This window comes from Pinus tabuliformis, chromosome X (assembly GCF_031772625.1).
Source record: "Pinus tabuliformis cultivar Carrire ecotype Pingquan chromosome X, CPIR1, whole genome shotgun sequence".
In the NCBI taxonomy this organism is placed as follows: Eukaryota; Viridiplantae; Streptophyta; class Pinopsida; order Pinales; family Pinaceae; genus Pinus; species Pinus tabuliformis.
In genome coordinates this window covers 431,777,229-431,799,966 of record NC_142308.1, presented here as the reverse complement: position 1 = coordinate 431,799,966, position 22,738 = coordinate 431,777,229, and the positions used below count along the sequence as shown (strand labels likewise).

At 41.7% G+C, this 22,738-nt stretch overlaps 1 protein-coding gene across 1 annotated transcript in view; it reads left to right on the top strand.

The window, feature by feature from the left end:
• Nucleotides 1–21,886, top strand: part of LOC149140408 (Putative lysine decarboxylase family protein) — a 145,241-nt gene extending 123,355 nt beyond the window's left edge. Inside the window, exons 3-4 of the mRNA XM_089447663.1 lie at nucleotides 21,054–21,238; nucleotides 21,371–21,886. Of these exons, the coding sequence (XP_089303789.1) occupies nucleotides 21,054–21,238; nucleotides 21,371–21,752 (567 nt within the window). The 3' untranslated portion in view covers nucleotides 21,753–21,886. The remainder of the gene's footprint in view (nucleotides 1–21,053; nucleotides 21,239–21,370) is intronic.
• Nucleotides 21,887–22,738: the final 852 nt, after the last annotated feature.

The following is a 22,738-nucleotide window of genomic DNA, read 5'->3' as shown; positions in this document are numbered from 1 at the left end:
TCACCAATGGCGCTGATAGGCAACAATGGAGACAAAGATTTGAATGAACTATGGCACAAAAGGATGGGACACTTACACCATGGGGCTTTGAGAATTCTCAGGAAAACAATATCAGGAGTTCTAGAACTAAGTACCGAATGAGATGATGTATGCAGAGGGTGCGCTCTGGGCAAGTATGCCAAAGCAACGCTTTCCAGAAGTAACAATAGAGCTAAGAGTGGGCTAGGATTGATAAACTCAGACATTTGCGGTCCGATGTCCACAAAAGCTCTTAGTGGTGCCAAATACTTCGTCACCTTCATCGATGACCATTCTAGGAAGACTTGGATCTACTTTCTGAAAACCAAGGATGAGGTTTTTGGTTGATTCAAAGAGTTCAAGGCTCTAGTGGAGAATCTAACAGGAAAGAAGATAAAAGTGTTGCGTTCAAACAATTGTGGAGAGTATGTTGACAAGGACTTCACCGATTTTTGCACCAAGGAAGGCATCAGAAGAGAGTGGACAACTCCCTACAATCTGGAGCAGAATGGGGTAGCAGAAAGGAAAAACAAGACTATTGCGGAAGCAACTAAGGCAATGCTATATGATCAGGATATGCCCAAATTTTTGTGGGGAAAAGTATGCAGTGCAACAATTTATGTCCAAAACAAGACTCCTCACAGGGCATTGAGCAAAATCACTCCGGAAAGGGTCTTCACCGGGAAGACACCTGAAGTCAGTCATTTCAGGATATTTGGGAGTTTAGCGTATTGCCGTATACCCGAAGAAAAGAGAAAGAAATTAGATCAAACTGTTGAGAAAGGATATCTTATGGGATATAGCGAGAATGCGAAGGCATATAGAGTCTATCTTCCATGGAGTAGGAAGGTATTGGTTCAACGGGATGTAAAGTTCATGGAGGACAGAGCTTTCAGGAAATCCTGAGAAATGCCTTCCGAGGAGCAGTCAAAAGACGAACCGTTGGTCCACCCACTTCGACCAGCGGAAACTAGTACTAGAAATTCTTCTGAAGACAAAGCTTTAGAATAGGAGGAATCTCAGGAAGCGGGAGAGCTGATGAATGTGCCCACTACCAGTGGAAGAACGAGTTGGGAACTCCGACAGATTCTACAGGATGCAGAGGACTTCATTGGTGCACCCAGGAATAATAAAAGGGAGCGAAGACAGCCAGACAGATACCAGGCCCTAGTAGCTCAGGTTGGGGAACCTTCTAGTTTTCAGGAGGCTGTTCAACATCAAGTATGGGTAGGATGCTATGGTGGAGGAATATAGTCTTATAATGGTTAATGATGTCTGGGAAGTGGTACCTAGGCCTCAGGACAGGTCAATGGTAGGTTCGAGATGGATTTACAAGGTCAAATATGCTGCAGACGGTAGTGTGGAGAAATACAAAGCTAGGTTTGTGGCTAAGGGGTAGGCTCAAAAGGAAGGGATAGACTAGGAAGAAACCTTCGCCCTAGTAGCCAAGTATACTTATATTAGAACCATGATATTTCTTGCAGCACAGATGGTGTGGGAGATTCACCAGATGGATGTCAAAATGACATTCTTGAACGGGGTAATAGAAGAGGAAGTATACATAGAACAGCCAGAGGATTTCGAGACACATGAGAAGAAATCTCATGTATGTAGATTAAAGAAAGCCTTGTATGGGCTTAAATAGGCACCTAGAGCATGGTACAGTCGAATTGATGGCCACTTGTAGAAGATGGGTTTCGTCAAGAGTGATGCAGACCCTAATCTCTACTATCTTGTCATAGAGAATGAGCCTCTAATCCTAATATGTGGATGATATTTTCTTGATAGGATCATCCAGGCTCATCAAAGACTGCAAGAAGAACCTAGCCACAAAATTCGACATGAAGGATTTCGGACAGATGCAATATTTCCTCGGGTTGAAAGTTTGGCAGCAGAAGAGTGAGATCTTCCTTGGACAAGGAAGATATGCTATAGAGACCTTGAAGAGATTCTGGATGCAGGACTATAGACCTATGGCTACTGCAATGATCACCAACTGGAAGAAGATTGATGCATCATAAGATAAAGACGTTGATCCCACCTTATATAGGCAGCTTATAGGGTCCTTGATGTATTTGGTCAATACCAGGCCAGACATTTGTTATGCTGTCAACACGCTCAGTCAGTTCATGGGGGAACCCAAGAGGGCGCACTGGGCAACAGCCAAACACGTTCTGAGGTATATTCAAGGAACAGTTGAGCACGAACTATTGTATACCCAAGGCAATGACATCAGGCTAAGTGGGTTCACTGATGCAGATTGCGCTGGAAGTTCAGTAGATCGGAAAAGTACAACTAGGTACTGTTTCAACATTGGATCAGGAATGACCTCCTGGTGTAGGAGGAATCATAAATCCATGGCACTAAGCTCAATGGAAGCAGAATATATGGAAGCTAGCACAACTTTGTGTGAAGCCATATGGCTTAGGAAATTGCTTGTGAATCTGTTCAGGAGAAGGATGGAAGCGACTAAGATTTTGTGTGATAATCAGAGTTGCATCAAGCTCTTTGAGAATACAGTATTCCATGATCGGTTGAAGCACATTGATATCAAGTGTCACTTTGTGTCCAACGAGGGGTAGTACAGTTGAGGTACACTCCTACAGGAGAATAGGTGGCAGACATCCTCACCAAGGCTCTAGGAAGAACAAAGTTTTTTAGTTCAGGGAGAAGATGGGGATGGTGAAGAATCCATTTCAGTGGCAGAAATGGATAAGTGTCGGAGTTGCAGTGCAACAGTTAGCAGTGGCAGTGCTATGGGCAGCATGATGCAACATATTGAGAGGGAGATGCAGTACAGATGTAGCAGTGGCAGTGGCAGTGTCATGGGAAACAATACAGGAAGCAACAATGCAGGGGATGTGAGGCAGCAAGGCAAGCATCAACAAAAGTACTAATTCGGAAGATCAGTGTGATGTTTTTATGGTGAAGCATTACTAGAGCACATTCCTCGCTAAGAGGGAGTGTTGATTTTTGGCATCAGATGTGCTTTAGCCTTGAAATTTGGAGGAGAGGCTAAGGCACATGAGATTTCCGAGACCCAAAAATCGTTTTGAGAAATTCTACCCGGATGAGGAGCTATTAAAATAATTAATATTTTTAATGGGTTCCTAAGTCTAAACTTAGGAAAATAAAAATATTAATGGGTATTAATATATATAAGGGTGAGAAACTTCTCAGAGACGAGGATCAAGTCTATCTTAATCTTAGTCATTGATTAGAGACTTAATCTCGACCGTTGATTCATCAACAGGAAAAGTATGAGAGAAGAATTGAGGATCATTTGACGACACACTGGCAGATACTCAGTATCTCAAGGAAAATTGATTCTCAAGAGAAGGAGATCGATTTCAGAGGGAGAGTTGTAGGGTGGAGGAAGAGGAGGGCATCAGCAGCAGTTCGTGACTGAGGAGGAGGTGATACAAGGACAATGAGAGACAATGCAGAGAGAGATGCAGTCCAGAGGAGAGACGTAGCCCTCACCCAGGCTGATGCAAAGGGACGCAGAGCCACGCTGAGTGACGCAGAGGTGACACAAGAGTGAGAGAAGGGTCTCCAAAGTCCCAAAAAGTAAGAAAGGGAAAGTCTCAAGTGTTTTCTTTCAGTTTCTCTGTAAAATCATTCCTTGTAAAAGCGATTGTTGCTGAAGATTAATAAAACCCTCATCTGCTGCACTGGTTTTCCCGCATTGGGTTTTTCCGAGGACAATTGTCCAAAAACAACTGTGTTGATGTGATTGGTTCTTGTGCATGTATTTTCTCTGTGTAATTATGTGATAACTGCAGTAGAATTTATTTTAATATTTGCTGAAGGGATTTCGTAAATAACTTATTGTGAAGAATAAGTAGGTGAAATAAATCAGTTGTTGCAGTAGAATTTCAGTTTAGAAATTTTCACACTTTGTTGAAATATTGCTCTTGAAATATGTATAATGTATGGAATTATTGCCACTAGATTAATACTACATTATGCCCTAATTTTGTGAAGATAAATTTTGAAAGCTATTTGTTTGACAATTGCATATATTACTTATGTCATGACATGTGATGAATGTTCCTAGTGAAATATTGTTTTTCTCCATAAAACTTCATAATTCTCGAGTTGGTAATTGTTGAGGGTTGGTACCTAGGGCATCAATTCTTGACCCGCTTTAAGACAATTTTGGCCAATCTAAAGCATCTAGGACTCCATATGCCCAAAGGACAAGGCACTAGTCCAAGACTTTGGTGGTCAAACTCAATTTCTCTCCATAAATCTCCTTTCCTAAAATTGGGTCCCCTAAAGTAGGATTGCTATGCTAGGGCATAGAGCAAATTGCATTAGAGAGTGATTTGGTGGATTCCAAGAGTCTAGCACCAAGACTAAGGTCTTATCTCCTTAACTTCAAAGTTTGGTGGGCATCTAATTAGTTTTCATCCATAAAATCTCTTGCCTTAGGTGTGCCATAAGAGGGAAACCTTAGCTCGTTATTGCCTCAACTTGGGGAATTAAATCATAAAAATCCCATTCTCCTCCTTGCCTTGATCGTGGGAGTGCCTCCATCCATGATTACCTATAAAACCCTAAGTCTTGTGAAAATATTTTCTAGGTCTCTTAGAGGGAGTGAAGCACCTTTAGAAGTGTCATATCATCACCTTAAGCTTCCCTGAGAGGTCTTAACTCATCACCTAACACCAGAAACCCAAGAACATCTATTGAAAGTGATTATTATACTACTGGGACTCCTCCCATTAATGAAAGTCCGTAAAGAGCAGAGGACATTGGTTGTGGTGACAGTGGGCCATTGTCCCCTTGTTAGTACTTAGTCTAGATTTTGGTCTTGTACGGTTTCCCTCCTCAAGGCCTGCTATATTTTGTGGTAATAGGCACATCGATTAGTCACTGACTCACTAGAATTGAAACAAATTCCAGTCAGTGATAGAGTCCAGGCAAAGGACTCACCAACTGGTCACCAAGAACCATGTTCCACCACAACTCCATGGCTACCAAGTGTTAATTTTTTCACTATGTTCTATGCTGTTATAATCACTTAAACAATTTCATCCAATTTCATTCACCCTAGTAACAATTAAGCAATTATAGACAGTAAACAATAAACAATAAATGCACAATAGAAGATAACCAAACATAATGAGACATGAAGATTTACGTCAAAGACCAGGGAAAAACTCCACAAGGGGGAACCTAGAATCAATTCTTCTTCTTCTATTAGTCAATCAATGTTCAACATGAGATACATAAGTCCATTAACACATCCATAAACTAGTGAAAGTCAAACTTTGACTTTCCAAGTTAATCAAACCAAAAACCAATCCAATGAGAGAGAGAAAGTCAATTTTTGTCAAAGATCATATCTGCAATAGAGGGCCGAAATTCGACCTGTGGAAGCTCGGTCAACCACAGTTAATAGGTTGCAACTTTGGTCAAAGTAAATAGTCAAACCTACCTATAAAACTTTGGTCAACCTAGAAGAATATTCAACCTTCTTTCCTTAGTTAGAATTTGGTCAAACAAGGTCAAATTCTCTTGCAACTTTTCGGTCAAATTCCACAGTCAAACCCTGTGGTCAAAACCTAGTCAAGCTTGTGGTTAACCTCAAAAAATGTGCCCAGACATTCAGTCAATGCAGAGAGAATATTTTAGTCAACATTTGGTTAAAGTGTCCTTCCAAGAATTTGGTTAAAGTAGCAGAGAAATAGCTTGGTCAACAAAATTCAACACTAGACAACGCAGGCATAAATATATCAGAAAAGTCAACTTCGTTCAAATAGAAAACGTCCTCCTACTCCTTCACACGTGTGAACTTGTTCTGCGATTTTCAGATCAGATTGTGTGTTGAGATGTGCCAAATGAGGAGTCAACAAGAGTCTATTTATAGTTGACTTAGGAGGGTCAATTTCCACATCTAGGGCCGACATGAACAACTTGAGGCCGGCTTGGTCAAGGGGAAAAATTTGATTTTCTCCATTGTTTTGATGATGAAATTCCAACCAAAGCTGCCCAATTTTCAACACTCTCTCCCATCTATGGAGGAATTTCGACCTGCACCATAAGTCTCATCTCGGATGTACATGTCTCAACATAAGAGAAGCTCATCTTGTCTCATCTCATCTCATGTCAGCGGAACAATGATGACTCGATCCATAAAAGAAGAAGAATGATCCACACGACATTAGGGTAGATCGATTTACCAGAACCAAACTGTCCATGGCAGTCATAAATGACCTTGGTAAAGATCACACACCCTATGTCCACTAACTGACCGTCACCCAACTTGATCCTCAATGATCAAGTGGTAGAACACCTGCATCCAATGTTGATTTGGGGTAGCATCGGATGTGCTCTAGCCATGAAAATTGGTGGAGAGGCTAAAACACATGAGATCTCCAATACCCATAAATGGTTTGGGCAAATTCTAACTAGTTTGGGAGATATTAAAATAATTGATATTTTTAATGAAGTCCCTAAGTCTAAACTTAGGGAAAATAAAATATTAATGTGAACTAATATAAAACTGAGTTAGAATGGTCCAAAAGTCATGGATCAAGCCAGATCTAATCTTAGCCGTTGATCAACGAGAAAAGTATAAGAGGAGGCTTGAGGGTCACTTGGAGAACACACCAAGTTGATCAAGAATTCGATTTTCTGGGGCAAGGCTTGTTGAGGAAATCGAAGGAGTGATCAGAGTTGCAGCTGAGGGTAGTGAATGCAGTAGCAGAGAGGCAGAGATAGTAATAGGAGCATCAGCGCAGAAGCCGGGAGAGGGTTGATGCAGAGCCAGCCAGAGGCCACGCAGAGGCAGCCAGGAGCTGTGTAGAGCCTGAGGAGGGCCAGCGTGGGAAACACAGAGGCTCTAGAGGCTGACGCTAGGCCAGAGAGGCTGATGCAGGCCCTAGAGGCTGACGCTGGGAGATTTCATGGGGCAGATTGGGGCGGATATTTGTCTCTGATTGAGAGGTACTACTGCTGAGAGCATTCTTTGTTGGGTGAGCCGTTTCTGGCACCCAGATTGTATTATGAAATTGCTTAATAATAAAACCCTCAGATAGTTGCACCGGTTTTCCCGCATTGGGTTTTTCCGGGGACATTAGTCCAAAAATAATGGTGTCACTTGTGTGCTTGTTTTTTTTTCTTCAGTTGATGATCTGTGTGTGTTGAGACTATACTTGTGTTTATTTTCAGTATTTACATGGTAAATAACTTGTTAATTAACAAAACAAGTACGAAGAAATAAATCATAAAGTATAGGAAGGATTTCTAACAGTTAGACTTAGAAATTCCAACATGGTATCAGAGGGAGGTTGCAGATCATAGGATAACTAAGGGCATCAACCGAGTAGAGCAACAGTAGCAGAAACAGCTGTCCCGAGTGACAAAAGCTGTTCCTAGCGGAAAAGAAGTAAGGAAGGGGTGATGTAGTGCTTGCATCATCAGTTTGAGCTAGGTAGAGGATCAGCGCGGTGGCAAGAGGAGCAGACATGACCTATGCAGTCCCCGGTCATCGTTCTCAGTGAGGAATGATTGATGCCTGTGGCTAGGAGGTGTGGATTTTGCTAGTGCCGGGATTGCACAGAGATTAGAGGCTCTAACCTTCAGTTTGCTGGGGCATAGGATGCCGTGGGTAAGTTGCGGAGTGAAGCTAGTGGGGTACTGTGTTCAGAATAGTACCTAACAGGGCAAGACCAAGGAGGAGGGAGTTGCTGTCAAGGATTTCTAGCCAAGAAATCCGGACTAGTGGTGCAGCTACACTAATGATCAGAGTGGGGGCATCTCAACATTGCCAGAGGGGTTTCTAGGAGGGAAATCGAGGCTCAGAGGGAGTCACACTGAGAACTTCCAGGAGGGAAGTAGAGAGACTCGGAAGATTCGGAAGAGGAGCAACTAAATGGCAGTGAATGGGGTAAGAGATCAGGACAGACTGGACTGAGCCTCAAACTTCGTAGTCTGGAAGGCCAGGATCTTGTCCGTTCTAGATAGGAATTGTCTCAAGCACTTCGCCTTGAACACGATAACAGTTCCAGTTGACCCAGATGAGAACGAAAAGTACCAGGATGCAATGGTGAGGGCCAAGAGCATCATCCTTAACGGGGTCAAGGACCATGTAGTACCACATATTGCCAAAAAGGACATGGCAAATGCGATGTGGGAGGCTCTGACGAAATTGTATCAACATACTTCCGTGCAGAGGAAGATGCTACTGGAAAATCAACTACGGTCATATCAGATGCAGAAGGGAGAACAGATAGATACCTTACTCGACTGATTGAAGGAGATCCAGGATTAGCTGACTTCCATTGGGGCACGCCGGATGAGGAGATGATGGTGAGGACCACATTGAACACAGTCTCAGAGGATTGGGAGGTATTTGTCCAGAGCATAATGGGCAGGTCGACCCTTCCAGATTGGGAGGAACTGTGGGCGACTCTTCGTCAAGAAGAGATCAGAAGGCTAACCAAGGTGGGAAGCAGCGGCAAGGGGGTCATAATCAAGGAGGAAGAGGAGGATGCTTCCCTAGCATTTGAGGGAAAGCAGGAGAAACAAAAGAAGAAGGACCTCTCCAAGGTCAGATGCTTCCGTTGTGGGGAATTGGGTCACTATGCAAGCCAATGTCCGAGGAAGAAGAGCAAGGGAGAGGCTTCTGAGACCAAGGCTGCGCCAGCAAGGGCAGAGAAAGAAGTGGAGACAGATGATGACTGTGCCATGAATGCTCATGCACCTTGAGAGAAGAGGTGGGGAGACATCGAGTTGTAGTTAGATGGACTACAGGCGATGAGGGGCAGGATCCTCGAGGTACCCAACCTCTTGGATTATACCTTGCTATGGGAGCCCTGAAGAGGACTAGCAGGACTGACGAATGTCAGCGTTGGGAGATCAGTTACTTACTTCTCAGTAACTGAGTTGTAGTGCAACAGTTAGAAGTGGCAGGGCTATGGGCAGCACGATGCAGCATGATGAGAGGGATTGCAGTGTAGATGTAGCAGTGGTAGTGGCAGGGCCATGGGCAGCAGCACAGATGCAAAGGGAGCTGCCGTACAGATGCAGCAGTGGCAGTGGCCAAGCCATGGGTAGTAGTACAGAGGATGTTGGGCAGCAGGCCTAGCATCAACACAAGGATCGATGCCGAATGATCAAGCTGATGCTCAGTAAGGAGTATTACTAGAGCACAATCCTCGCTAAGAGGGAGTGTTGATTTGGGGTAGCATCGGATGTGCTCTAGCCACAAAAATTGGTGGAGAGTCAAAAGCACATGAGATCTCCAATACCCATAAATGATTTGGGCAGAATCTAACCAGTTTGGGAGATATTAAAATAATTAATATTTTTAATGGAGTCCCTAAGTCTAAACTTAGGGAAAATAAAATATTAGTGTGAATTAATATAAAACTGAGTTAGAATGGTCCAAAAGTCATGGATCAAGCCAAATCTAATCTTAGCCGTTGATTAGGGACTTAATCTTGGCCGTTGAATTGTTAATGAGAAAAGTATAAGAGGAGGCTTGAGGGTCACTCGGAGAACACACCGAGTTGATCAAGAATTCAATTTTTTAGGGTAGAGCTTGCTGAGGAAATCGAAGGAGTGATCAGAGTTGCAGCTGAGGGGCAATGAATGTAGTAGCAGAGATGCAGAGATAGTACTCGGAGCATCAACGCAGAAGCTGGGAGAGGTTGACGCAGAGGCAGCCAGAGGCCACAAGAGGCCATGCAGAAGTAGCCAGAGGCCACGCATAGGCAGCCAGGAGCTGCGTAGAGCCTGAGGAGGACTAGTGTGGGACATGCAGAGGCTCCAGAGGCTGACTCAGAGCCCGGAGAGGCTAATGGTGGGCTGACGCTGGGCCAGAGAGGCTGACGCTGGGAGATTTGGTGGGGCAGATTGGGGCTGATATCTGTCTTTGACTGAGATGTACTACTGCTGAGAGCATTCTCTGTTGGGTGAGCCATTTCTGGCACCTAGATTCTATTATGAAATTTCTTAATAATAAAACCCTCAAATATCTGCACTGGTTTTCCCACATTGGGTTTTTCTGGGGATACTAGTCCAAAAATAACAGTGTCACTTGTGCGCTTGTTTTTTCTCTTCAGTTGATGATCTGTATGTGTTGAGACTGTAGTTGTATTTATTTTCAGTATTTACATGGTAAATAACCTGTTAATTAACATAACAAGTAGGAAGAAATAAATAAGAAAGTACAGGAAGGATTTCTAACAGCTAGACTTAGAAATTCCAACATCCAATACCTAGGGGAGATCAATTTACCACAAGCAAGTCCATGGCAGTCACGTCTGAACTTGGTAAAGATCATACACACTGAAGTCTCCTCACGCATTGGCCAGATGGGTGGCAATCATGACAAGCTTAACCAAGTCCATGGCCCTTGGTCAATAAAGACACAAGCTGACTTGCGGGTAGGATGCATATTAGGGTACGTACTCAGCCAAGTCCATGGCTCTAAGGAGTACCCTCAAATCCAAGAGCCTTGTTGTTTATCCCCCATCACCAAGTCCATGGCTAGTCGAAAGACTGGTGGAGAGAGCATATGCTCAATGTTCTTGATTAGTAGTGGTTTCTCTCAGGGAGGGATACATTCTTTAGCACTCCAAGTTGCTCTCTAAAGAATAAGAACTTCACTTTAGGCAAAGGCTTGGTGAGAATGTCTGCAACCTACTAATTAGTCGAGATGTGTTAGAGCTTCACTGCTCCTCTCAGTACCATATCTTTGATGAAGCGGTACTTGATCTCAATGTGCTTCGACCTGTCATGGAACATTGAATTCTCTGAAAGTTTGGTCTTGCTTTGATTGTCATAGTATGTCATGGTCGTATTAAGCACCTGCTTAAACAACTCAGCAAAAATCTTCCACAACCACATTGCCTTGTAGCTAGCCATACTAGCTGCAATATATTCTGCCTCGGTTGTACTGAGAGCAAAAAATTATGTTTCCTGCTCATCCAGGAAATTGTGGTAGAACCTAAGCTAAAACAACGCCTTGACGTGCTCTTCTCCCAGCCTAATTTGCATTTGTATATCCATGCAGTCTCAACTCATCGCTAGAGGTATATCTCAGTCCATAGTTGACAGTCCCATGTAGATATCTCAACACATGTTTTGCGACCACCTAGTGAGTATGCAAAAGTTCCACCATGAACTGGCTCAAGCTATTATATGAAAATATATATCCGGTCTTGTGTTGACCATAAACATGAGAGCCACAATCTGTTGTCAGTACAAAGAAGGATCCGCTAGATTTGGTCCCACAACTTCATCACATAACTTCTTGAAGTTTTCCTAGGTGTGGCCATGGATTTACAATCCGCCATCCCAAATCTCTCCAAAAGTTTGGCAACATATTTTCCTTGGCTAAGGAAAATCTCTCTAGGTCTCTACCACACCTCTAAGCCCAGGAAATAGTGCATTAACCCAAGATATTTCATCTCAAATTCAGAGGCAAGATCTTTCTTCAAGAGTCTTGTTTCCCAAGGCTTGATGAGGACACCTATTTTGGACGTATACATCGATATTTGTTTCTTCTCCCCACATAAAATAGGAAGCTTTTGATCATGAATCATGGCTTTGGCTGCTTCCAAGATGGACCTGTTCTTCTTTTCAACAACTCCATTTTGTTGAGGGTTGTATGGAATAGTCACTTCCCTCTTAATCCCAACATCTCTGCGAAAACCTTTGAAATCATTTGAAGTGTATTCACATCCATTATCAGTCCTCAGGATCTTGATCTTCATTCTTGTTTGATTTTCCACAAGAGCTTTGAAGTCCCTGAACATGCTAAAAGCCTAATCCTTGGCCTTCAAGTAGAAGATCCAAGTCTTACGGGAGAAGTCATCAACAAAGATAATATAATATAAGTATCCTCCAAGAGATGTCATCGGCATGGGCCCACAAAGGTCAGAATGAATGAGTTGAAGAATCTCTTTAGATTTGCTGCTACTAGAAGGGAATGGTCCCTTGATATTCTTTCCATTGGCACATCCTTGACATACACCTTCATGATCAACTTGAATCTTGGGAATCCCTGAAACCATCCTACTCAAGTCAGGAAAAGCCTTGTAATGAAGGTGAGAAAATCTCTGGTGCCAAAGCTCACACTGATTAGTAGTATCATGGACCAATGCTTGAATTGGTTGTCCACAAACTCTGTATAGGCCTTCATTTCTGACACCAAGTGTGAAGGTTGCTCTCAAGTTAGATCTCCTTGGCCAAGCAAGGACTTTTCCATTAATGAATGCAACTCTAAATCCTTTGTCTTCCAAAGCAGAGATGGAGACAAGATTCTTCTTCAAGCTCGACACATACAACACATCTTGTAGATAAATGGCTTGACCAGATTCCAAATGAAAAGAAACAGAACTAGACCCTTTGACAGGATGAGTAGAATTATCCCCAAGTATAATTTTCAAATTAGTCTCCCTCTCAACCAAATTTGAGAGGACTTCATGATACCCAGTGAAGTGTCTAGATGCCTCACTATCCACTAGCCAACTATCAATGCTATCTGAAGATGATCTAGAAAGAGTAGCAACAAGATACTCTTAAGATTGAGTATTAGTAACATTATTGACATACCTTGCGTTCTTAGAGCTCTTTTGAGGGCGCTGGGACTCTCCAACACTTGCATGGGCAGTAGGACCTCTTCCTCTCCTTCTATTGTTGAAGTTGTTGTTGTTGCTGCTGGGCCTTTGAACATTTCTTCTATCAGAACAATACGAGTTATGTGGCCAAATTTGTCACACCGCTAGCATTGGACTTTGCACAAGTCCCTTCTATTGTTGTTGAATGCATGGGATGGTTTCTTAGGCTTCCATTTAGAAGGTCTTCCTTTCTTGACATTGGTTGCAAAGGTTGTAGGTTCTCCCTCTTCTTTGCTTTGGATTCTTCCTCTGGAAATGAGCTTGGGTTCTTCTTGAGTGCAATTTCCCAAAGGCTCATCAAATGTAGGGAGCTCTTTTCTGCAATTAATGCTTGTAATTAATGTCCCCCAAGACATGGGGAGTCCTAGAGTCATCTGCACAAGCTCTCTTTCAGGTATGACTTCTCCAGTGGAAGGAAGTTGATCTCTTATTTGAGGGATCCTCATGAAGTAGGCTGTAATAGACTCAAACTTGTTTATCTTGATGTCACAAAGTTGATTATTCAAGGAAATGACTTGGCTGAGATTGTTGACCTCATACATCCCAATCAATTTGTCATACATCTCCTTTGACTTCTTCATCTTGGACACATAGGTAATGAGATTGTCTCTAAGAGAGGTAATAATGATCTTCTTGGCCTTGATCTCACCTTTCTTGTACTTGGACTTGACACTGAAATTGGCATTCTCAGGAGGTTCAACTACTTGACGCTGCACATATTCCATCACATCATTATCTTCAAGAGTAAGATCCAATTTAGCCCTCCATGCGCAAAGTTGATCATTCAATTTCCCTTCAATCTTGAAGTAGGAGGTAGTCATCTTGTCCAAGAGAGAGTTGATCACCAATCAACAAAAAGAGTGTCTCAAAGGGGTGTTCTCTGGTCTCCAAAGGCTAATCTTCACCTCAAGTCTGATACTACGTTAATTTTTTCAGTGTTCTATGTTGTTATAATCACTTAAGCAATTTCATCCAATTTCATTCACTCCAATGTCAGTTAAGCAATTATAGATAGAACAGTAAACTAAATGCACAATAGAAGATAGCCAAGGACAATGAAACACATGGATTTATTTCAAAGACTAGGGAAGACCTCCACAAGGGGGAAAACCCAGAATCAATTCTTCTTCTTCTATTAGTCAATCAATGTTCAACATGAGATGCATCAGTCCAATAGTACATCCATAAACCAGTGAAAGTCAAACTTTGACTTTCCAAGACAACCAAACCAAAACCCAATCCAATGAGAGAGAGAAAGCCAATTCTGGTCAAAGATGAGATCTGCAACAGAGGGCTGAAATTTGGCCTGTGGAAGCTTTGTCAACCACAGTCAACAATTGCAACTTTTGGTCAAAATCAACGGTCAAACCTGCCTAGAAAAATTTGGTTGACCCAGAAGAATATTCATCTTTCTTTCTTCAGTCAGAATTCAGTCAAACAAGGTCAAATTCTCCTGCGAATTTTCGGTCAAATTCCACAGTCAAACCCTGCAGTCAACCTCAGAAAATGTGCCCAGAATTTCGGTCAATGTAGAGAGAATATGTCAGTCAAGATTTGGTCAAAATATCCTTCCAAGAACTAGGTCAAATCAGCAGAGAAACAGCTCGGTCAACAGAAGTCAATGCTGGTCAACACAAGCAGAAACATATCAGAAAATTCAACTTTGGTCAAACAGAAAACATCCTCCTACTTTGCACGTGTGAACTTGTTCTGTGATTTTTAGATCAGATTGTGTGTTGAGGAGATGTGCCAAATGAGGAGTCAATGAGGGTCTAATTATAGTTGACTTAGGAGGGTCAGTTCACACATGTGGGGCCGACATGAACACCTTGAGGCCGACTTTGTCAAGGAGCAAAATTTGATTTTTCTCCATTGTTTTGATGATGAAATTCCAACCGAAGCTACCCAATTTTCAACACCAAGGCCATACACTAGAGCCACGGGAGCTCTCACCAAGGTGCATCCTTTACGACATGATTAATTGAATAAGCATGTCAGTGACATAGTCCAAGCCCAGGACTCATTGACTATCTAGAACCGAATTCATTGAATCCTCATCAACAACTGAACCATGAATGAATGCCTTCATAGTGAAACATACACTTTGATAAATGCATGAATTTCTTTTGCCATGTGGCACCTTCTAAAACCACATGGGCCTTAGTACTTTTTTCCACTCAACAGATCACATCAGCCCTGTTGCCCCTTTTTCCTGGAGTTGAGCGCCCCCATACTCTTTTGCATGGAGTTGGTCTGCAGCCAACCAATTATTTTATTAATAATATGTGCAGTATTTACATCATGATTACAATTCCAGGCTCTCTGGCCTCATAGCTTCTAAAGGCATATATTCCCGGGTTCGCTGGCCCCAAAAATATATTTAATTCATTTACATGGGTATGCAGGCCCCAAAATATACCTCGATTCACCATCCTATTAATCATATATTTCTGGCTCACCAGCCTAATGTTAAAATTGGCAACTAGGGCCAAACTCCATGTGGGTCTACTTATTTATGGCAGCTGATATTTTTCTTGGATTCCTCTCGTCGAGAGGTGTAGGATTGATCTAAAGATCATCCGATTCCGACATGTATTCATGGAGATATGAATTTATTTGTGTTATGTGACAATTCGTCAAGGTCGGCCAGCAACCAAATTACCCCCACTTGTCCTCAACGTTTTACCATAAATAGAGGTGGCCTTCAAGTCATTTGGCCACTGATCTCTTGTGATCCCTTTCTCCACTTGTTTGGGTTTTAGTGGAAAGAAAGGTCTAGAAGAGAAGGTCTATACGCTGCTCTAGAGGAGATGCCCTAGACCTTAACGCAGTCATAGAGGAGGCCTTAACAAGCTATAGCTGCAGAGGAAGAAGACACCTAGCCGCAGTCAATGAGGGTTTTATGCAGCAAGAGGAGGATCCTTATACGCTGGATAGAGGAGGCCTTAACAAGCCCTAGCTGCAGTCCAAACAAGTGTCCTATGCCGCTGTTCTAAAGTGCCCTAAACGCAGGTCTAGTAGAGACCCTAATCCGCTGTCCTAGAAGGCTCTCAGCCGCAGGTCTAAAGGAAGTTTTAGACGCAGTTGTGAAGGCACTTTAGAAGCCCTATACACAGTAATAAGGAGGCCCTGATCCACCGTTCAAGATATGCTCCTATCTACAGCAAGCCGCAGTCAAATAGATGTTGTCATACACAGTCAAAGGTGGTTTCATTTCGGTGTTACTACTCACTGTCAAGAGGAGAGTAAATTCACTGTTCTAAGTGGTCCAAATCCGCAGCCTAAAAGGGAACTCTAATCTGCTGTTTAGAGATGCCCTTATGTGCCCTAATCGCAACTGGTTGTCAGCATGAAAGTGGCATGGTTTGGGACAGTATAAGGCTGGTTTCTTCTTGCAAGAGGACCGAGTTAAAGGAGCATAGCATCAGACCTGTTGGGGTGTTATTGAAGGGACATGCCATAATGAATTGAAGGGACATGTCATAATGAATATGCTGCCTGAAGACTGTGTGTTAGGCCGCAGGCCATAACACCACAGTCAAGCATTTCGTATGAGTGTATGAGGGCCTATATATGCCCAGATCTTCAGCATAATCTAGGAGCTGTCTTGTGAGATAATACTGCTGAGATCCAAGGCTATTTCGATGACTATTGGAGGGCTGTATGATGCTGCTGCAAGATGAGATGGACAGAGCTATTGTCATGGGTTAGCATTACTGCGTTGAGGATTAGTCAGCTAGCAAGGTGCAGCATGGTGATGGAATCACCTTGGAGAATCAGTTGAAGAATGAGGACTGATAAGTATGCCTTCACCTGAGTTCAAAACTGCAGTCCTTGTCATCAGATCTACAACCTCATTGTGTCATCTTCATGGTGAAGATCTCTGATGTCTGATCTCTTATTTTGGCAAGTCAAAGTGTTGACTTCAAATGTATTTGTACTATCTCTCTCTCTCCGTTGAACTATTGAAGAATATAAGAAGAATTGATCAAGGGTTTCCATTGGGGTTTGTCCCCACATCTTGTGTCCTCTTGTCTTGGCTTGTCTTCTGATGTTTATGTTTATGTTCTATCTGCACTTTACTATCATGCTGATGTGATTGCTAATCTGAATATTGTCATTGAGCTAAAATGAAAAATTGAAGTAAATTGCTCTCAGCATAGAACATACCTAAAATTAACACCTAAACTAGTGTTCCACGGGGACTCGCCCCCCCTAGGGGTTTAGTTTCCTAGCTCCCCTGCGCTCTAGGGACTTGGGGACAAGAAGGGGTCATTTCCCCATGCTCCCAAAAAACAGGGTATGTAGGGGGATGTGCTAGGGCGTCGTTTCCTTGTGTTGAGGGGTTGTTTCCGAAAAGGGGGTCGTGGGCGGGGTCGAGGGGGGACGTGGGGGGTCGAGGGGCCCGATTTTTTTAAATAAAATTTTGTTTATAATTAAAATTTAACATTAGTTTTAATACTTTAGGGTTTCAATTCATTTTTTCATAAATTTAATTCATTATTCGCCCTGACCCCTCACTCCATTCGCAAGACGTTCCTAGTTCCTTTGCAGCAGCGAGGAATTGGTCCACATATAGCTTCACCCACTCTATCAAGAGGAATAAGCTTACCTCTAAAAGAGCGGAGAAGTTAGTTGCTGTGCATAGTGCCCTACGTCTTGAGCATAGGAAGACACCTGAGTATTTGAAGGGACCAGCAACACGATGGCATGTTGATCCAGAGGATGATGTACAGGTAGATATGGAGGAGAGACTTGATGAGAGACATATGGGGTTGGTTGGTGTGCCACTTAGCATGTTTGAGAATGCTAGTGATTCAGATTCAGATGGTGATATGGTTGATCTTGATTTATTCATGCAACAGCGGGATGCAAAGACTAGCGGGGCATTACCTTGAGGCTTGAACAAAATTATGCTCGTTTATCTTTTGATATGTTGATGTTTTTATGTTATTCTGACTCTATAAAATTTTGACTCTTGATGTATTAGACTTGACTTTTATAATTTTATTTCAATATTCACTGTTCAGTATTCAATGTTCATAGTAGGAAGTGGAACATCAATATGGTTTAAACTTTAATCATAATGTATGATGTATGATTATAAATTTATATGATATTAGATAATGATATTCATATCAATGATCATGCTTTGCAGCTTTTCAATTCAAACCCAATTGTCATGGTGGACTCAATTTATACACTATATTATATATTTATAAGTTTTTAAGACCTTGACGTCCCCCCACGTTTCCTAAAAATTGGTGGGGAGCTTTTGCATAGGCCGCTCCCGCATATCCTCGCTCCCTTGCCCCCTTGCCCCCTCGTCCTGGAACCTTGGTGGAACATTGACCTAAACATCATGGTCCTCAGGCCCATTACACAAGTACACCAACCTTAACCTTCTCATAACTCGGCCCACCGGCCTAACATGTGGATACTTATAGAGGCTCACCAGCCTCAACATCACACAGACATACATAAGCAACTCAGGGGTCAAGCAGGGGTATTACAGTGTATGCTTCCGGCCATTTGGAGCCAGCGCTAGCCCGCCAACAACCATGACATCACCGTTCCATAGTTGACGAAACCTCTATAGAGTAATTGAAACAAGTAACTAGTTTTTTAATGGTGCTTTCTATCAGCAATGAGGAATAGCTCAAACACCAATCGCACTCAATGAACCAAATACATCACAATTTCCGTTCCTACATTCTCATACTTTGACAAAATAAAAATACCCGTTTGAGCTCAATTACAGCCTCATGGGTGTTGACCTCTCAGGGAAAGGTGGTAGCTCCCTCAGTCAAGCTCATACCCTGTTTTCTCTGTTTACCATTCTCACTAACAGAATCAGATTATATTTCAGCCCAACAATCATAACCTTTCTTGCTGTCACACCTGCAAATCTGAAACAAAAGCTTGCCCTGTCAAATTTGGACTTCTTAGAACGGCAGAGGTCTCATTGCCGCAAGCTTCCATAATAGTGCAGTGCTTTTCACCATGAATACAAGTATTTATAACCAGTTTGTCTCTATCAATGATGCTTTCTTCAGAATTTCAAATCACACTCAGGGTGAAAAGCATTCTTTGCCACCACTCCCATGAGTTCCCAAATCTGCAGATTGTTCCTTTGTTTCATCACGACTGTCAAAGATGGGTTATCCTTTAAAATTGATGGTATAAGACCTCAGACCTAAGTCACAGGACACATCCTCCAAGGTCCTGTGTCCCGTATTTTATGTGTCGGACATGAAAACGGCCCTAAAATGTGTCGAAAACGTTTTTCATCGTGTCCTGTAAAATGTAAAACGTATTCGCCGATTTTCGTCGTGTCCTGCATCTCGAAAACGCGTATTCCGTTGATAGAAAACGTTGCCTGCATAAGTTGCAATTTTTTATGAAAGAAACAAATAATTTTTGAGTGTGCCAGCTTAATGATCAAGTCTAGGCCCTAGTATTGATATGCTATTCATGGTAATGTTAAATTCTTAAAGTAAAAGTGACATTCTCCTTAATCTTCATTTTCATCCTTTTACTTAAATTTTTAACATTACCATGAAATGACTCGGGATGTTTGAGAGTGGTTCCGGCTTCATTGGATTTCATATGGAGAAAGTAGAATTTTAGATTTCATTCAAAATGCAGTAGACTTATCAGTTTTTCAGGATTGGGAGATTGTAATGTTTCTAGGTGACACCACCTGCCCGGGCTACCTTTGCCACCAGTAGAGGACGTGGTCTACCTCCTATAGCTCCTACTTCTAGTTCTTCAGCTTCTAGAGCATAGCAAACTCCACTGCCAACTCCACCAGCACCAGCATCTACAACTAGAGGGAAAGGGAAAGTTGTGGCATTTTCTCGCAAGAGGGGCAAAGGAAATCAATAGGATTAGAATTTAGTTATTTTCTTATGTGGTTGTAAGTTGTACATGAACAATGAACATCAAATATTCAAGAATAAAGACCAAGCATATCACATTCTAATTTCTAAATAGTAAATTTTGATTCTATTTAATTTTTTAAAGTGAACTATGAACTTTGAGAAGTAATTATATTTTAATTTGATTAGATAATCTGCAACCTGCAATTTAATATGGATAAAAAACTATATTTCAGTATATATATCTATATATATATATATATATATTTTATTAAATATATATAAAACGTGTCCCCCGTGTCCTGTTTCTAGGTCGCTGCGTTTCGTATTGAATACTCGTATTTACGTGTCCTCGTGTCATGTGACTTAGCCTCAGACTTGGCTGTAAGAAAATTTTAACTTCCCCTCTGCCCAAGTCTAGGTCATTGGTGGCTTCAAACTTTGGCTGCCCATCAAAGCACACTATATGTTTTACCTCTGTTTTGTCCAAAGAATGTGTCCGGATGGGGTACATGCCATTGTCAGACTTTCTTCCTCTGTTGCACCTCTTTCAATTATGCCAGCAATGCTACCTTCCTTGGATTCTGTGCTAGGTTCGAGACTTCTAGCATCATCTTCCCCTTCACTAGCCACCCAAATTACCTTGGGATTCTTGAGAGAAAAATCCAGAGGTATATCTATATCAGTTCCCTCTTTTTCATGGCAATTGGGCTGTTATTCCTGGTTAACAACAATATCATTACATGGTTTATTTCTCTGGTTTACAATTCTGATCAGAATATTCGTCACCATCTGGAGTATCATCCTGAAAATCCTAGTCTTCTTGATTAAGCAAACCAGTGGCATTCGATCAAGTTTTGCAATTTACATCGGTTCAAGACCTTAAGAACCCCTGTCAGAGCCCAATTTCTTTACCAGTCCACAGTTTTCATCATCGCTGCTGGCTGTTTAATAGTGTCGAAACAGACCTGCAAACTGGTGGCTGCTTTCTCAGATGGTAACAGGTCAAGATGTATTGGCTGCTGTAGGCCTGCCACTTGCTGATTGGAAAAACTTAAGTTTTCTTTGCTTTAAGAGGAACAAAACTTCACTCATCTACTCCATCATGAAAAATAAAATAGCTCTGTAATCTTCATCTCTAAGGCTGTCATATGGCTGTGCAAGAACTATTTAGAAAGCGCTGACCTTGTTCAAAAAAGTTTTATATAGGTGCCCTAAAGGGGTAAAAAGACATATCTTATTACTTTTGCCAAGTGCCTAGCTGATGATGAATAAGGTCACAAAGTAGATGAAAGGGTCTGTGTGCTTCCAGGATGTCTGATGACAGATCTTCTTTTTATGCAAATTCAGCAGCAACTTTACATTGAAACCACAATATATCTTCAGTATCTGTTTAATAATATAAGCTAGCCCAAGCATTCCAAGTCATTCTTGTTCTTTAGAAGAAATGTTGGAGAGGTATGCCTGTTATGAGTTGGGTAGAAGTTAAAAATTAATCATCCTGTTTTTACAGACAGCAGGTCTTCTAGAATGTACTACGTGGTCAGGAGTTGGACCAGGATTGATGGATTCGATAATCAAAGGAGCACTACAGGCAGGAAAACCAGTAGGAGGTTTTAAAATTGCAAAAGAGGCTGGAGAATGGACAAGCTCAAACTTTCATCCGTATCTGCCTTTGGACACTTACATGACATGCAGGCATGTTATATTTCAAGCTGACATATTTTAAGTGAAAACGGAAGTTTGAACATTGCCATTTCATACAATTCTGCTATGTTGGTAATGTATTTTCATGAGCTTACAGGAATTTAATTTTTTTATGCCAAACAGGTTCTTCTCAGCACGAAAGCATGGATTAGTGGATGCAGCTGTGCGAAATAATCTGACAGACCATACAGCGATCATTGGTTTACCAGGTGGTATAGGCACCTTAGATGAAATTTTTGAGGTCCTCACCCTAATCCAGCTTAAAAGAATAGGGTCAAAGTATCCTGTTCCCTTCATATTGATGAACTATGATGGATTTTATTCCAAACTTCTGCAATTCATTGATACATGCAAGAAATGGGGTACTGTTTCTCATGGAGAAGTCGATTCCTTGTGGAAAGTATGTAATTGTAACTTAGAAGCCCTTGAATATCTAGCAGATTTTTATGATATCCCTGAAGGCAGAAGAAAATTTAGAGGTAGGCTACAAGAAGCCTATGTCTAGAGTGATTAAGTTCGATACAGGAATAACTTTTGTTGTGGGTTCTTTTCTGATATGCAAACAGAAGAAACAGTCTACAACTGAATACATTTATTAACTCAAAAACTAGTTTAATACATAGCAATGACCTTCTTTTATAGGCAGATCCAAAAGAGGACATATAACTTTGACCACGTCATCTCTTTTATTTTAATAATAAAACCTTACATCTTATATGCACTGTTATGCTGTAGCATTGCTGTCCTCCAACATCTCTCTTGGAATCCCTAGCATTTCCTCCCTGTTTGAAGATGCAAGTGACCCCACTTGTGAAATAAGATGAGAGAAACGAGTGGCAAATTCATCTTACAAAAGCCATTTAGCTTGGACAGTCTGTTTCCCCTTGCTGCCCATGAGGTATATAGCGATATTGCCACAAGTGACACACCTAGGGGCTGGAAATCTAGAACATTTTCCATCGGATGAGAGATGGGAATGTCTTCATCTAGTTGTGAAGGCTCATATATGTTGAGCTGGATGACATTAACTACTAGATGAATACTCTGTTATCACACAAACTAGCACCTTTAGCTTAAAGTCCCAAAGAGAGGGTACTAGCCTTGTGGAATTGAAGAGTTTGACCATTGTCACCTCATCAACTCTCCTCTCACTTTAGACTCAGGAAAGGGTTCCTAGTCAAGGGGGTTTTCCCTAATGGTTAACTAGTCTCACTTCGTGTAGTAATGAGTGGAAGTAAAGTGAACATGGCAACAATGAAATGAATGATGAAAATATAAAAAAGTCTTGGTGTAATGAGTGGAAAGGAGTCTAGTTATGTCTATTGTTGACCCACGCCGAGATGTGTAGAACACATCAAATGGTTGCTTAAGTTCCATTGACTTGCTCTCTTGGTATTGTTTGAATAACTGCATAGCCCAAATTGTTGAGAAATCTAGGGCATTAGTATTAGGTGATTTCTCTTCCATTAGTGACTAGTGAATGTTTTTTAA